Genomic DNA, 14,798 nt, shown 5'->3' with positions numbered 1-14,798 from the left:
CCTTTATTAAAGCAAAATTTATTCATGACTACACAGATCATCAACTTGGCCTCTCTGGAATGTGCCTATTTCTGTCCAATGACAGGCATGCAGCATTTACCACTGGGTATACTAAAGATTGATGAGATGTACTAAGCCACTAATGAGGCTGATAAGACACTTTGTCACGTGCCAAGATAAATGTCTCCAATTTTATCTATGTCAGCGGCTTCCATATCAGACAGCTGAGCAGTTAGACCTCACTAAATGGAGCTACTTAAAGGTACAAAAGGAAATGACAGTTCCCTCTTCCTGTACCTTTCTCTGCAGGCAGCAACCTGAAAATGAAATATTTTGTAGAAAGCCTTCTTAGAGGTACTTGGGGTTTGGGATCTGTTTTGTATTGTTTAAAGTACTTATTTTGTGCTGTGTGTGAAAACCTCAGAAAGAATGTGTTCTGTGTAGTGATGTAGGATTAATTACCACGGTTACTGACACTTGTTTCTTGTGCAGTGAGACCATGTAATTCCCTGAAAGTTTTTCCTTCCTTATTTACTGAGGACTAGTAATTACTGAAAATGCACTTTACCACCTTCACATACATGCCAGGAGAATGTAGAAGATTCATGATGCAAATAAATCAATAAGGAAGTAGGAGGATGCAGTGAGCCAGGAGCGTCTTAGTGCTTTTAAGAACAAACCAGAAAAAAATCTCTTTGTTTATGGACCATTTTTTTCTCCTACTGTTACATATTACTGTCTCTGTAACACATATGAGCTGCCCAGCTGCAGACCAAGCTGTCTGTAGTATGAAAAACAAAAGAGATTGTCAAAGCTTGTCCCTTCCCTCCTGACAAATCTTAGTAGTAAAAGTGTGGAGTGATGTGAATCAAACCAGCCTTAAGTTGAATCCTCTGAGGAGGCTGTAAAACATACAGGTGTATCAGGAGTAAATGCATTGTTGGCTTCTCATTAGTTTCTTAGAAATGCTCCACTAGTCACAATTTGGGAACACCTGACTGCAAAAACTCTTAAGCAGACATGGAGTAGGCAAAAAAAGCACCCCTGGCCCAATCTCTGCTTTTTTCTTACACCAGAGCCTTAGAGATGGTCTTTGGAATGGCTTCTTGAGATCAAATTTATTTCACACCTTTCTTCATGCAAGCCTTTGGAAATACTTTTGCTACTTGTGGCCCAGGTGCTATTCTGCAGAAAGAGATCCTTAAGAAGATAACAGGAATTTATTTTTTCATCGATTACATAAATTTCTTTCAGAAAAAAAAATTAATTTGGCATTGGAGTTAACCTGACAGATAATTAGCTGGAATCTTGTTGAGTAATTGCTTTTGTCTCCCTCTGTTTGCTAGCAATAATATTTTTAATGTGCATTTCTGAGGCGGATTGAAGGTTCTGGCTGTAATGAAAATGAAATGACTACATACCAGTCCAGACATGAATTCATTTAATTTTATTGAAGCCAGAACCTTTGTTCGCCTTTTCACATACAAACTCACACAATGGGTTGACCTTGGGTTCTGCTCTGCAGAAATATTCCCCACCCTTTACACAAGTGCTCAGTCTGCTCCAGGCCTGTCCAAACATGTGTGTGCCAAGCCAAGTTGTTCAGCAGGGAAATAGTCGGTGTGCACAACCTTGTTTTGTTTGGGTCTGTTGGATGTGGGGACCGGATTGTTTTTTTTTTTTCTGGTTTGTGGCTCTTTGGGAATGCTAATGGCTGTCTGCTTTCCTGCCCTTATAATATCTGTTTGCCATTTTGCTGGCTCTTAAGTTGGTCATTTGGCACTCGTGACCTAACCAAGCAGATCAAAGGCTTTCAAAGGGCAGACTGCATGAATGCTTCCCTCTCCATCACCAATGCCCTTATTTTCCCTGTCTCCTCCCTCACCTCAAAACTTTGTGTGTTCCAAAAGTGAAACAAACCTCTCAACCAAATGTGTGAGAGCTCAGTGGCCACCTTCGGGCCACCATTAGCTTACAGTAACCTTGTGCTATTTGATGGGAAACAGGGACAAAGTGGCCTTTGTTCCAAAGGTTGGCTTGTTTGTTTATTTTATTTCAAATGCCTGTGGGCTGTGACTCTCCTAATGTGTTTCCCAGGGACAAGGTGAAGAATGGCTTCATGGTTCTTTTATTTACAGTGCCTTTAGACATGACAAGTTTTTGTCATCTTCTCAACACAAAATTAGGAGCTCAGACATAAATCACTCAACTCCTGGGATTGCTGCACAGCATTCTCATCAGGATTTATAGGAGACAGACTATATGAGATAATAATAAACTTAAAAGAACACTTGCAACATGCAGAAATTCTTAAAGACTCCATGAGGAAAATTTTGTCCCTTAGAACGTATGGTGCAATTCTGCTGGAATTTGACATCTCTGTTGGGTTGGCAGCTAACAATGGGACTGGGGGTATACTCAATTTTTTGGCTTATGACAAAAAGAGTATCTACCCATCATGTGTTACAAGTATTGAAAGGTTATAAACATCACCACAACTAGCCCTTTTCCAACAATGTGCTGGAACATGTGTTTGAAGTTAAGCATGCACTTTGATTAAGCAGGAGTGAACCAACTTAATCAAGATGTGAATGGATGGTTATGTAGCTACATACTCTTGTTGTATGGCTCAGTCTGTGAGATGTGGATTCTTGCTAAATTATGAGATTGACAAATGGAGGTCTAGAATTAAACATAGTCATGTATGCTGTGCTGAATTAGCATTCTAGAAAAGTGAGGAATAAAAGTCAGGGCTGTCCATTATTGATGAAGGGTGCTGGACACCAACTGAAGGGGCAGAAATAGGCCCCAGTTTAAGACAGTTGTGGGAATGTGACAAAGGAAAAATGGACCTGTTAAATAAAAGTCTTTTATTGAAATTTAGGACACACATTCAACAGGATGTTGATAAAACTGTGAAAGTGATGAAAAACTGTGAAGTGATGAAAGCTTCATGTCTCAAGACACTGGGAACTAGATTGAGTCAGGTCCACTAGGAAGTGGTAAGAAAGATAAACCAGGAAGGTTTTGATGAGACTTAAACAACAAAGTATGAAAATGTAACCATTTTCTTTTATAAGGGTCTGGATATACATTTGTATTTTACCTGCCTTATACTCAAAAGCAGCACAAAATCTTCATAAATATTTTCTAATAATTAAGATAAATCAGCAAGGTTTTTCTATGGGACCTCCTCCTGTGTGTAGGTGGTTGTTGAACTGATGTTGGTCATTCACTTCAGTACTGAGTGCTTATGCTGTAAAGTAGTTGGAAGTTCTATTTTTATGGTATTCTGCACTGAATGGAAGTGCAGCAGTAGGACCCTAGGTTGGCTAGGGTGAACATCAAAACTTTGGATGCTGAATGTCTGTTCTTAATCAGTTCTCTCTTGACTCCAGTTTGAGTTTGCCATTTGTGATTGCAAAATAAATCCCTTGGTTCTGTGTTTTGGGGTTTTTTTGGACAGTTTTCACTGAGAACTAGTTTTAATAGTTTGGAGGCTTATGCTTGAGTGTATTTTGTCCACATGTAGAGCGTTATGTCACGACCCCGTGATTTCAGTTAACTGACTTAATGTGTTTGTTAGCAAGGACTGACTGTCCTTGAGTGAAATCCCTGGTGTAACACTGATAGAGGTAGTTCAAGTGATGGAATAGAAGCACCTACATATGTGATAAATTATCACTCAGTAGAAATGGAGTGACTTACAAAGGAGTCTTAACAGTGCTTTCTTAAAATGTGTCACTCAGTTGTTTATTTAAAGGAGTATACTGACACTACATTCAGAATATTTACGTTTCTTTGGGTTTAGACATTTACATCTTTTCAGTGAGCTTTCCTATATACATTGCCTGTGTACCAAGGTAGTGTGATTCTGAAGAATCAGAGTCTGGAAAAGACTCTGGTGCGACTTTTCAGCCACATGTTAGGCAGGTCCTCTCCATTTCATGGCACAAATCATCCTCCTTGAAAGTGTTTTATTGCCTATGCAAATAGACTTTAACTGGGATCATCTTCACAGCCTGTGAAGAGGTACCAGGGCAGTGTGTGTGGTTGAAATCACACAGCACTTAGTGCAGCAATTCCAGTTTTGTTTGCAAATGGATGTGTTTTTCCCTGTGTGTTTTCAGGGAGCCTGTGTGATGGTACAACCAGTCAGTGTTACCTGCTGCCTGTTTTGGATACTATATTCGTCCAGAGAAAGTACAGAAGAGGTGGCCTAGGGATGAAAATGTTGCATGATTTCTGTCAGTCTTTCCTGGCTGAGGATGCCTTGGGGATCAGCTGCCCTATTTCTGCTGCCATGTATCAAGGTAAATCCTTTGATGTGGACACGTTAGGTAAGGGTCATGTATAATGTATAACTTTCAATATGGTCTTGGTAAGATTGTCTTCACTGTGTAAGAGTTCAGTGCCCTTGTTTGAACTAAACTGTTAGCCTGCAACTGGTTCCTTTTCCAGAGCCATCTGGAATTTCCTCTGGAAAGGTAGGCCAATATTTATGTAAGACAACAAGAAGCACAAAACTCATGGTGCCTGTTTGACATTTTGTGTTCCTAGAACTGTTTCTTTTAGAGCTATGTCATTGCCCTAGACAGGGACTTACACATTTTATTTCTGTAAAGGAAAAGACTCATAAGATCTTGTCAAGCCCACATAATGCTCTGGTAGATCTTTTTTAGTGCATTTTTAAGAAATTACTTATAATAAGCCAAATACCCAGGCTTTACTCAGTCATCCAGTTACATCAATACTTGTTTTGTATCAACTGTCTTTGAACATTTGTCACTTTTAAAAGATCACAAAGTAGTCATATATCTTCTCTGTCTTCAGGTCAAAACTCTGGTTTTGCTAGTAAAATTCACAGAAAAAATCTGTGCTCACGTTATTTATAAAACTGTCTTCTTTGGAAAAGTACTTTTTTCTGAGCTTGCTCTCTGTGTGGTGCAGTCTTCACCATCATTTTTGGGGAGATGTTTTGATTGACTTACAGCTTTCCAGTTATTTCCTAGTAAATGTCAACAAAATTTTGGCCACATCTGTTCTTTCTCTTGGTTATTATGTACCCTTGAATGTATTCAAAAGCACCTGAGCAGGTACTGCTACTTCTAAATTCAAGAGAGAATAGTATTGACAGCATTCCTTCTCTTCTCCCAATAATATCCATTTTCCTTTGGCAGACCTCAGGGCTTTAGAAACCTTGGATGAAAAAGCTGCATTTCTTATGTGTTAACACTAGCAGTATATTGGAAGACTGTGCTTTTTTCTCAATTAAGTTTAGAGCTAATAGTGAATAAATTTGACTTGCATCATGTTTTAATTAGGTTTTCTTTTATAAAAATACCAATACTGTTAGTTAAATTTTGAGTGTATTGAAGTCACTGTCTGTTTTTAATTTCATTGGAACCACATTTTCATACTTTGACAAATGAATACAACCTTTAAATCTCTGTACTGAAATCTCTGAAGCCGTGGGCAGTTTATTTAATATGGACATGGTATATAAGCTGCTGTAGAGGCCTAAAAAAGAAAGAAAAAGCTGTGTAGCAGATACCTGGATTCTAGTATGTATTTTAGTTTTAGTACCTTTTATTGAAATTATTAATTTGGTCTGGATATCCTTGGATAAAATTAATGTCTGCAATCTGCTCATTACTGTAAGGCAAATGTTTACATACCAGAATTAGGGTTTTTGTTTTGACATCCTATTGTTAAACTCAACTGAATGTTGAAGATAAATTACCCATTCTGTAGTAGGATGAACTACAGTGGACAGAGTGTGACAGTAATTTTGTTGTTTACAGATCATTATCTTTATGCAATTGATGTGACTGATAGGATGGTGGTTAAGTTTAAAAAAACCCTTTTAATGTTATGAACTGTTTGTTCTACAGCATGTGCCTCCTCTTGGCACTGCACACATCCTAAGGATACACTAAATAGAACATACTTCAGTTTGATAACATAAGCAGACCTAAATTTGATTGTTTATCCAAATTTTTGGATGGTCAGTGTGTACAGACACTGATAGGAATCTCTGGCAATATGGTTTTTGAAGGTAATTATACATCTGTCACAGGTATCCTGTAATTTTTCTCTTGGTTCTTCCCATTTCCTTTTTTTCCACATCCAAAAAAAGAAATGAACCTAACAATTGGGCATAGGGTGACAGTTGTGAAAAGGAGGGTGATTTTGGCCCAAAACCAAACTGAAGCAGAGCTTTTCTTTATAAACAGAAATTAAATCAGCATTCTGAATGGCTAAAGCTGGAAGATAGAGGAACACCTTTCCTTTCATAGTGACTGCAAAAATCCCCACACTGCTGTTAGTCTGAAACCTGCTGAGTATCTGGACATGGTTCTGTGCTTCAGTGCCAGTAGAAGGTGCTCAGCAAATCATTTCAAGTCCTTTCTTTCTGCACTCACAAGGAAATAATCTAGACTGAGGCAGATGGCAGGATTCACTTGTGACTATTTAGGCCATTCCACGTAGACTTTGACTAAAAGTCCCAGCTAAAACAAAGAGGAGGAGGATGAGAAGGGAGAAGAAAGATTTCTAAAGGAACTAATAAAAGAAGGTCTGAGGGAATTTTTGGGATAGAACATGCTCCTTCTTCCAATGTATTTTTCACTTATTCATACTTTACCCCTTGGTTTCTCCTTTCAGTTTGCCAGAAATTCCTGCAGGCTCATCCTGAGGAGCAGAAGCGACTGTGGGAAGTGGAAGCACCAGGAGATTGGAGCCAGCGAGTGAATATCTGGTTAAAAATTCAGATGGAGTCATCCCCTTCAGGAAGTGAGTTAAAACAAGCAGTGTGAGCTTGTCCGTGTTACAGTTCTATAAAGATAAGAAATGCAATTGAGGGTTAGGTAGTGATCATGGAGAGGTGATGTCTCTGTTGTTTGCACATGGAGAAACTACTGAGTGTGCAGTCCAGTGCCCTCATCTTTTCACAGTAAACAGAACAATTCTTAGAAATTATGAGGTAATGAAATGGAACCGCAGAGCATCTGAGAGATCCTGAACAAAGACAGCCTTGGCATAAAGTGGCTGTAACTCCTGTTGCAGTGCACTTAGAGCAGGGTAGAAGTTAGCCCAAAAAATCCCTGTTGCACAACACATTGTCTGGGTTATAGACAGGGGTTTGTTTCTCTGAAATTGTTACAAAAAAGAAATTTGTATGGCCAGTGGGCAGTGTGTTTAATTACCTTCGATTGCTGCCAATACCATTCTTGGATGGAAACACAAAGGTTTTCATTATGGGTTTTGGAAGATTCCAAGTACTCTCCTACAGGGTAAGTCCTTTTTGCTGGGAGCATTTTCTGCCTGCTTCACAAAAGCGACAGAGTAGGGAAACCTTTTGACAGTTCATATGGGGATGTCATTGATGTAATCTGTTCAACTGCTTGGAGGACCCAGGCAGGCCCCTCTGCTGCATGCACACAAGTTGTGATAAGCACTGGGTTCCAAAAGAAGGGCACACATTCTCTTTTTGGAAGTGCAGCAAGGAGTGCTCCAGAGCAAATTGCTCCCATGCCTTCCCACATCCATCCTGCTCTGTTTTGGCTCAGGAGCCTTCAGTTGAGACACCGCATTTCATCTTGTCTGCAGCACCCACAGGAGAGTTAAGTCAGACTTTAGCCCTAGGCTGGGTTCCTCTGAAGCCATTATATCTGTATTCCTCATGCTTTAAACCAGCAAAACCTGGTGTTGCTCTTTCCTTTAATCTTGCTAAGTGAAGTTTATTAATGGCAACTGAACAGAACTATGATCAGATCAAAACTCCGCAGATCCTGAGGGAGAGGAGGCTTTCTTTTTTCTTTCTTCTTTTTGCCATCTTCTAGAAAAACAAACAGATGAATGACCCGAAGAATGGGGAAATATCATTCCACCAGAATGGCTGTTGGTAAAAAATACACATGAGCCTGGGAAACTGCCTTGACTGCAGCTTCCCACTACCTAAAGGGGGACAGTAAGAAAGATGGGGATAAAGATTTTAACTGGACCTGTTGCAAAAGGACAAGGTATAATGATTTTAAACTAAAAGAGGATAGAGTTAGGCTAGATATAAGGAAAAATTTTTTTACTATGAGGGTGTTGAGACCCTGGTACAGGCTGCCCACAGAGGCTGTAGCAGCCCTATCCCTGGAAGTGTCTAAGGTCGGGTTGGACTGGGCTTGGAGCACCCTGGTCCTGTAGAAGATGTCCCTGCTCGTTGCTAGGGATTGGATTAGATGACCTTTGAAGGTCTCTTCCAATCCAAACTATTCTGTGATTCCATGATTCTATCTTTAGGGGGTGTCTTGGGAATAAGGGCTTCATTCCTACTTTCTCTGTTATGCAGAAAGCAAAACACAATGTAATTTAATATTGTCAGCTCCAGTCAGGATCTATGGCAACAACTGTGAAATAGACAAGTCTTATTCTGCTCTGATTTCTTAGATTCCTGTTGACATTTGCAATGCCGTGTTTTGGAACAAAATAACTGAGAAGAAAAATTGAATATTTTGCTCATATTATGTATTTTTTTTCCCCATACCAGTATTCAGGATTGAATACCATTAGTGTTCTTGTAAGAATTCTACAGTCATAGATATTCCAAAACAGGTTTCTGTAATCCTGAGGTCAGAATTTCCAATTTTGCAAGGTTGTGTGGCTGCATCTAGTGGCAGTTCATATAAACTGCAGCCCTCTGCTACAGCTGATACTTCAATTTGGGTGTGCACAGACACATAGGCATGAATACACACACATATTTCTGTCTGCACATATACATATATCTATAAAAATCAAGCTTTTTAGCATGTTGTCACACATAGCTGCAGTCATTCATTTTGAATTAATTCTTATTGTTTGAAAAATGTAGGAGATTCAGTTTCAGCAAATAGTCTCAGCAACAGGAACATGGTGACATTTCTCTTTTGGGGCTGATTGGAGGAACAGAAATCATTTCACATGGTTTGGTCGTGGTTACTAAATCTACCAGTCAGTGATCTGAGTTGTTTTGAAGTAGTTTAGTAATATACATAAAGCATGTAAATGTGAAACTAATGCAAAACCAAACAGGCTGAGGAGAATTAAAATAAATTTCAAGTGATTGTATATAATTCTTTATCGGGGTTGGTCAGAGTACGTTGTTTTTTTTCTGAAAAGGAGAAAGGGATATGTGGGTTTTCCAGGTGTAAGAGGTGAACAGATTATCTGTTTAGCAGAGCTTTTAAGACCCACAGAGATTTTGTTTCTAGTATAGTTGTTCCCCTTAGGATTTTGTGTCGTGGGGCACCCTGGTTTTGGTTAATTAACAAAAACAAGGCAAGAAGAATTGAAGGTAGCAGTCAGGTGACTCTTTCTGTTTAGTTTTTTTTAATAGAAATGGCCATGGTAGTATGATAATGTTTTTTCCTTTTTAATCTCCTTCTGGGGAAAAATATTCCTCCAATTTCTCCAGAGGCTGAAGTGGGCTCGTGTATGGAAAAGACTTCAGCCAGTAAACCCAGACAATCGGATGTGGACCAGATGAATAAGGTACAGTGACTAATATGCCATGTTATGACTTTGTTTTCCTTTTTAGTGGAGAGGTTTAAATATGAGAGATTTCCACAGGTGTGTTTTACTACTGACTCATTTATCTATGTAGATAGTCACAGCTATATTGTATACATATATATGTGCACACATACAAATGATATTTTTAGCTAATTTATTTAGCTGTATTAGTTTGAGAGGCTAAAGAAAGCATAGTTTTCACTAAAAGCTTTAGTTTCATCCTTACTGAGATAAGGGAGCTGTAACCAAGCAGGTGTATAGTGAATTCCAAGGTTTGCACATGGAGTAGCTTTCTGAACTCTACTTGTGGTCTTTTCTGTGCAGCTTGAGTGTGACTTTAGAATGAATAAGCCGAACTCTTTATGGTCCTAATTATTTTATCTCACTGCTGAGCTGCAGATCTGGTCATGTTTAGCTTTTTATAGCATTGAGGCCTGAAACAGGCAGTGAGCTTTAAATGAAGCCTAAGCCATGTATATAAGAAAACAAATCACAGGAATGAAGCTTTTTTAAGTAATAAAGAAAAATGAGAGATGAGTGGAAGTGCAACAGAGAGCTGCCCCATGGGGTTGTTTCCCCAGGACATTTTGGTTGCCACACAATTAAAGTGGTTTGTTTCCTTCAGCCCTGAGTGTGCTGGGGGAGCTGTGGTGGCTCTGGCTCCTGCAGTGCACACTCTTGTTGTGTGCTATGGCCACAGCTCCAGAGCCCACTCAGCCAGATCAAGGCTCCCTGTGCTCCCAGTTTTCCTTCTGCTGACACTTCTGGGAAGGCAGGCAGAGCAGCAGGACTGAAGCTGTTCTATACAAAAAAGAGTTTGCCTTGCACATTTATGGCAACCATGGTCGATAGAGGTGTTTGATACTAGGATCAAGTTGCTGTTAATTTTGTTATATATATAACAAATTTTGTTATAATTTTGTTATATATAATTTTCTTATAATTTGCTGTTCCTTCTGTCTTGGCTCTAATTTCAGGGTGTTGACTGCTTTCCTGGGGTTGGGCAAGTGGCAAGAAATGCCACAGAGAAAAAGGATGATACAGCAGCAGCAGAGACTCTAAACTCACAAGGTCCTGAAGAGAAGGACTTGGAACAAGGTGCAGGTGATGCTCAGCAACATAAAGGACTCAGGAAAAGAGCAGGTCCTGGGGACTTAGTTGTAGACAAAGCCACCAAACAATTTAAAACTACACCATAATTGCTATTTCAGAAATCATCAAAATTCAGTATGATCTTAAAAATTATAATTGACTGTTCTTAATTTGTAACAGTGGAGAAATTTCTTATTCTTACAATGAATTTTTTTTGCAGCACACGTTCTTAATTTTATGTTTTGTTTTAAATAAAGCTTTTGTTTACTGAGTGTCCTTTTCTTTTTCTTCTCACCAAGTAATTAAGTAGTAGCTGAGCCTAGTTATTTCCCTGCTCTGAAAAGATTTTATTGGATTGCATGAGGTGTCCAAAGGAGAATAATTGGAGGGCTTGTAGGTACTGATGTAAGAAGATATTTCTATGGAAACCACATCCTGCATTATGGAAGAGAGATACCACAACACACGTTGGTATCAGAATGACAGTTGTAACCTTCTTTTCAGAGTGAACAATTGATCTCGAATTGCTTTCATTTGAGCTTTTCTAGCAGGAAAATCTGCCTTAAACCCTGTGGTGGACAGGATGGCACACAAAGGCCATTCATGCAGAAAAAGTTTGGTGCAGAGAAAAAGATGAACAAGGCATTAAACTGCCTTTCAGTTCAGGCACTGTGATAATTCTGTGTGCAAGCTCAGGGTGTAGAACTTCATGTAGATTCCTTATTGCATATTTTATTTCCTGTACACTCTTTCTGTATGTTTTGCATTCAATTAACTTGGAAATATAACATTCTTCACTAGATTATCATGCTGTGGCTTGGTAAAGAATTTTTGCTCTTTTACCACAGGCTGGTTCTGGTGTTAGAATATTGACTTTTTTTTTTTTTTTAGTGGGGAATTTCAAAACCCTGAATGTTGTGTTAATGAATTACAGGTGAAACTCCCAAGGATCAGGTCTTTAGTCCAGTGGCAGAGAGAAGGCTTTGCAAAGAGGTGAACAGCAGGAGGGTCCTGATAATCCTGAACAGATCCAGCAGCCTGTAATTCTTAAGTGGCTTCCTTGGAACAAGGAGAGGTAGTTGTTTCTTTCCAGAAACTAATCCAGCATTTCCAGGGAGACAGTTCTGTAGGCAGGCATTGTATGTACACTGTAGAGATGTGTATTTTTTTCCCTGTACAGCATAATTGCTAGCACATAGCCCCATCACCCTGTTTTTGTTTAAGGTTGTGATTTAATGTAGCATTTATTCATGTATCCAAGTAACTCCTTCCCTGTTGAGCTGCTCTGTAAACCATATGCCTGAGACACAGTGAAATCAGACCTTCCTAAGCATCTCTTAAAAAAAAAAAATAAAAGAAATGCTATAATTGGAACTCACAAGTTTTTGCCAAGAGAATTAAAACACTGGATCGTGTGCCAGCCTTAATCATGTTGCTATGGTTCTCTTTTTGCAAAGAAAGTGCATTTAGGACTAACTTTAAAGTCGGTTAATCTTAAGGTTGTTGAAGAGTCACCAAGAGCGTGCTGTGAAGACTGCTAGAAACTCCATGTCCTCCTGTGGAACAGCCTGTATTATTGTTAAAGGTATGGTTAAATACATACTTTAAAAAAAAAATTGGTCAAGAGTTGCAATACCATTTGCTTTGAAATAAAATAGAAAATTATGTCTCTGCTCATGAGAGCTGAGCTGGACTTGCAGGAGCCTGGCAAACTGAACTCATGTCCAGTTTACACATTGTATTATAATGGCAGCATAAGGAAAAGTGGGGTTGTTCCAGTGAAGAACATTAAGAATTTTAATCTGAATTAAGTCTTTCAACAAAATTTTGTCTAAGAAGGCCCCAGGAAACTCTAAATGAATTTACATGATGATAAAGGAGAAATATAAAGTACTGTCTGGAGACACTTTTATTTAGAGGATAAATTTTTCAAAGTCCCCAAAATGAATTTCTGTTTCACCTATTAGTCAGTGATCCACAGCTAAATTAACCACCACTGCTGGCTGTTCTCACAGAAAAATTACTTCTTTGCTCTGTGTATGAATCTCCTTCCTCGATTTTGTTTAGGTTTTTGTTTTCTCAGTATCTCTTTGTATTCTAAGTATCAAAAATTCTCATGATGACAGCTGAAGTAATTAAAGGTGCATTTGCTGAGGTTGTGGTGGCAGGTGCTTGATTCTCTCTCTAATCACAGAGATCATCCTTCTCATCAAAACTTTTGACAATTAGAGACAGGAATTCTGAGGTCCTACTTAGCTGTACTGAACTCCAGGGCTACAGCTTCCAAGAGGCAGGGGCTTGTTCCATCTTATTTCAGAAATGCTGATTTGCAGAACAATTAGTCTAAATATTGATTTTGTTTCCTTTTTTCCCCCTTTTTTTGTTATATTAGTGCTTTAAGGGTATCTGATTAATGCAGAAGCTTGGACCTGCAACTCATTCTTAGCAGTCTGAAGCACTGCTGTATGAGATCAGAAGAATCCTAAGAGGGTCTGAAGCAAAAACAAATCCAATATTTTCGCTGTCTTAATAGAACAGAGTAGAAAAAAGACACCCAACAGCACAAACATATTTTTTTCTCTCAGTGAAAGATCTTTTATTTAAAACAAATCTGCATTTACTTAAGGATAGCATGGTTTCAGGGTGCTGAAAAAGTTGGCAAAGGCTTGAAAGAACATTCCAGTTTTTGGAGGAAAGTTTTCAAAAGCTCAGATTTAATCTCTTTCTGAATCTCCTCTTTGGCCATGAGGAGACATGGTGATGGCTCTGCTCAGGAGACAAGGAGGTGAGAGGGGTGGCAGATCTGCTGAGAGGGAGTTTGTATCTATGCTTCTTACAAGCAGAGACACTGAACTCTGGCCTGCAAATAAGATGTTAAACATCAAAATTAATGTTAGCAGTCATCTGGTGGGTGTGTGCCAACTGAAAAAAGGATTTCATTTGCTCTCAAGACAAGTAAACATATGGATTTTAAGGCTAGAAATTTCATTACGTTAATCTGTCATGTTTCACATAATGTAAGCCAGACAATTTCGTGCATGGTTGCTGTGTCAAAAAATCATTGGTTTTGGTTGAAGCAAGCCATTTTTTAAGAGGGATTGTTTTGATTTGGCAGTTTTGATTTTCAGATGTGGCAGATTTCCCACTGCCCAACGTTTGTTGGCAAGTTTTTCTAAAGTTTCGTCTTTGCAAGTTTATCCAGGTTCTTTAGTCTGAATTAATTTTGTTTCAGCCTCCTGTGATGTATTTTTGTTTTCTGTTTAACACTGAGCTGTGGCTCTGTACTGTCAAGATACTTTCAGATATGTGGATGGAGACCTTGTGGTCCATCATAACATCAGTGAACAGCACTGGTTTTTGGATCTGCCTCTGTGAGGCAGCTTTTCCTGACCTTGCTGCATTCCTCTTGTCCTTTCAGATAGATTTTCAATTTTTCAAATTCCTTTTAGAAGCTGAAACACCATCAGAGCCCCAGTTCTGGTCCCTGGTCACACTGAGCAGTGCGGAGCTGCCGTGACCTGTGGTTGTAAATTCTCTTGTGCTTTTGGATGACCATGCCCTGTAAAACTTAAACCAATCTGTTTTGATGGCTGGTTTGTGGTATCTGCATGAAAATGCAGCCTTTGCAGCGTCACCTGTCTCAGTACCACGAGATGGCACCATTACACAGCGTAACTTTGTCGTCATCTCTCGGGGCTGCAGACCTTGCCTGGGGTTTAAAGGCATCCCGGGCTGGCTTGGCTTCCTCGGGAAGGAGGATGGGGATGTGGCAAAGCTTGTCTTGTGTTTGTCATTCAGGCTCATTTCTCTGTGGAGTTTGTTTCCAGTGGGCTCCAGGATGATTTTTTTTCAAATGTTTGTGAAGTCAAGGTGAGGTCGGAGTAGCCCAAAATGCAAACTGCACCCAGATTTTGCTCCTTTGTACTCTTGTCTCATTGGGAACCCTGGGTGACTTTCCATGTTGTATCTCATTGTTTCCAAGCAGATGATTCTGGTTCTGTTGTGCAAAATTTTTAGATGTTTGGGAATAGAAATTGCCACTTAATAACCACTTTTGACTTTTATGACTTGATTCTGAGAAGTGAGCCATCCCAAAGTCTACCAAACAAGTAGGTGCCAAAGTAGAAAAGAATCAGGGATGTTTAGATTGACATTTTAGT

At 39.2% G+C, this 14,798-nt stretch overlaps 1 protein-coding gene across 1 annotated transcript in view; it reads left to right on the top strand.

Annotated features, from left to right (window-relative positions):
* Window positions 1-10,911, top strand: part of LOC130257548 (protein FAM169B-like) — a 36,727-nt gene extending 25,816 nt beyond the window's left edge. Inside the window, exons 6-9 of the mRNA XM_056500209.1 lie at window positions 4,131-4,313; window positions 6,667-6,795; window positions 9,449-9,525; window positions 10,524-10,911. Coding sequence (XP_056356184.1) covers window positions 4,131-4,313; window positions 6,667-6,795; window positions 9,449-9,525; window positions 10,524-10,745 — 611 coding nt within the window. The 3' untranslated portion in view covers window positions 10,746-10,911. The remainder of the gene's footprint in view (window positions 1-4,130; window positions 4,314-6,666; window positions 6,796-9,448; window positions 9,526-10,523) is intronic.
* The last annotated feature ends 3,887 nt before the right edge of the window (window positions 10,912-14,798 follow it).

The sequence above is a fragment of the Oenanthe melanoleuca genome, chromosome 10 (assembly GCF_029582105.1).
Source record: "Oenanthe melanoleuca isolate GR-GAL-2019-014 chromosome 10, OMel1.0, whole genome shotgun sequence".
Classification (NCBI taxonomy): domain Eukaryota; kingdom Metazoa; phylum Chordata; class Aves; order Passeriformes; family Muscicapidae; genus Oenanthe; species Oenanthe melanoleuca.
The sequence above is the reverse complement of the archived record's forward strand: the minus strand, read 5'-3'. Positions and strand labels throughout refer to the sequence as shown.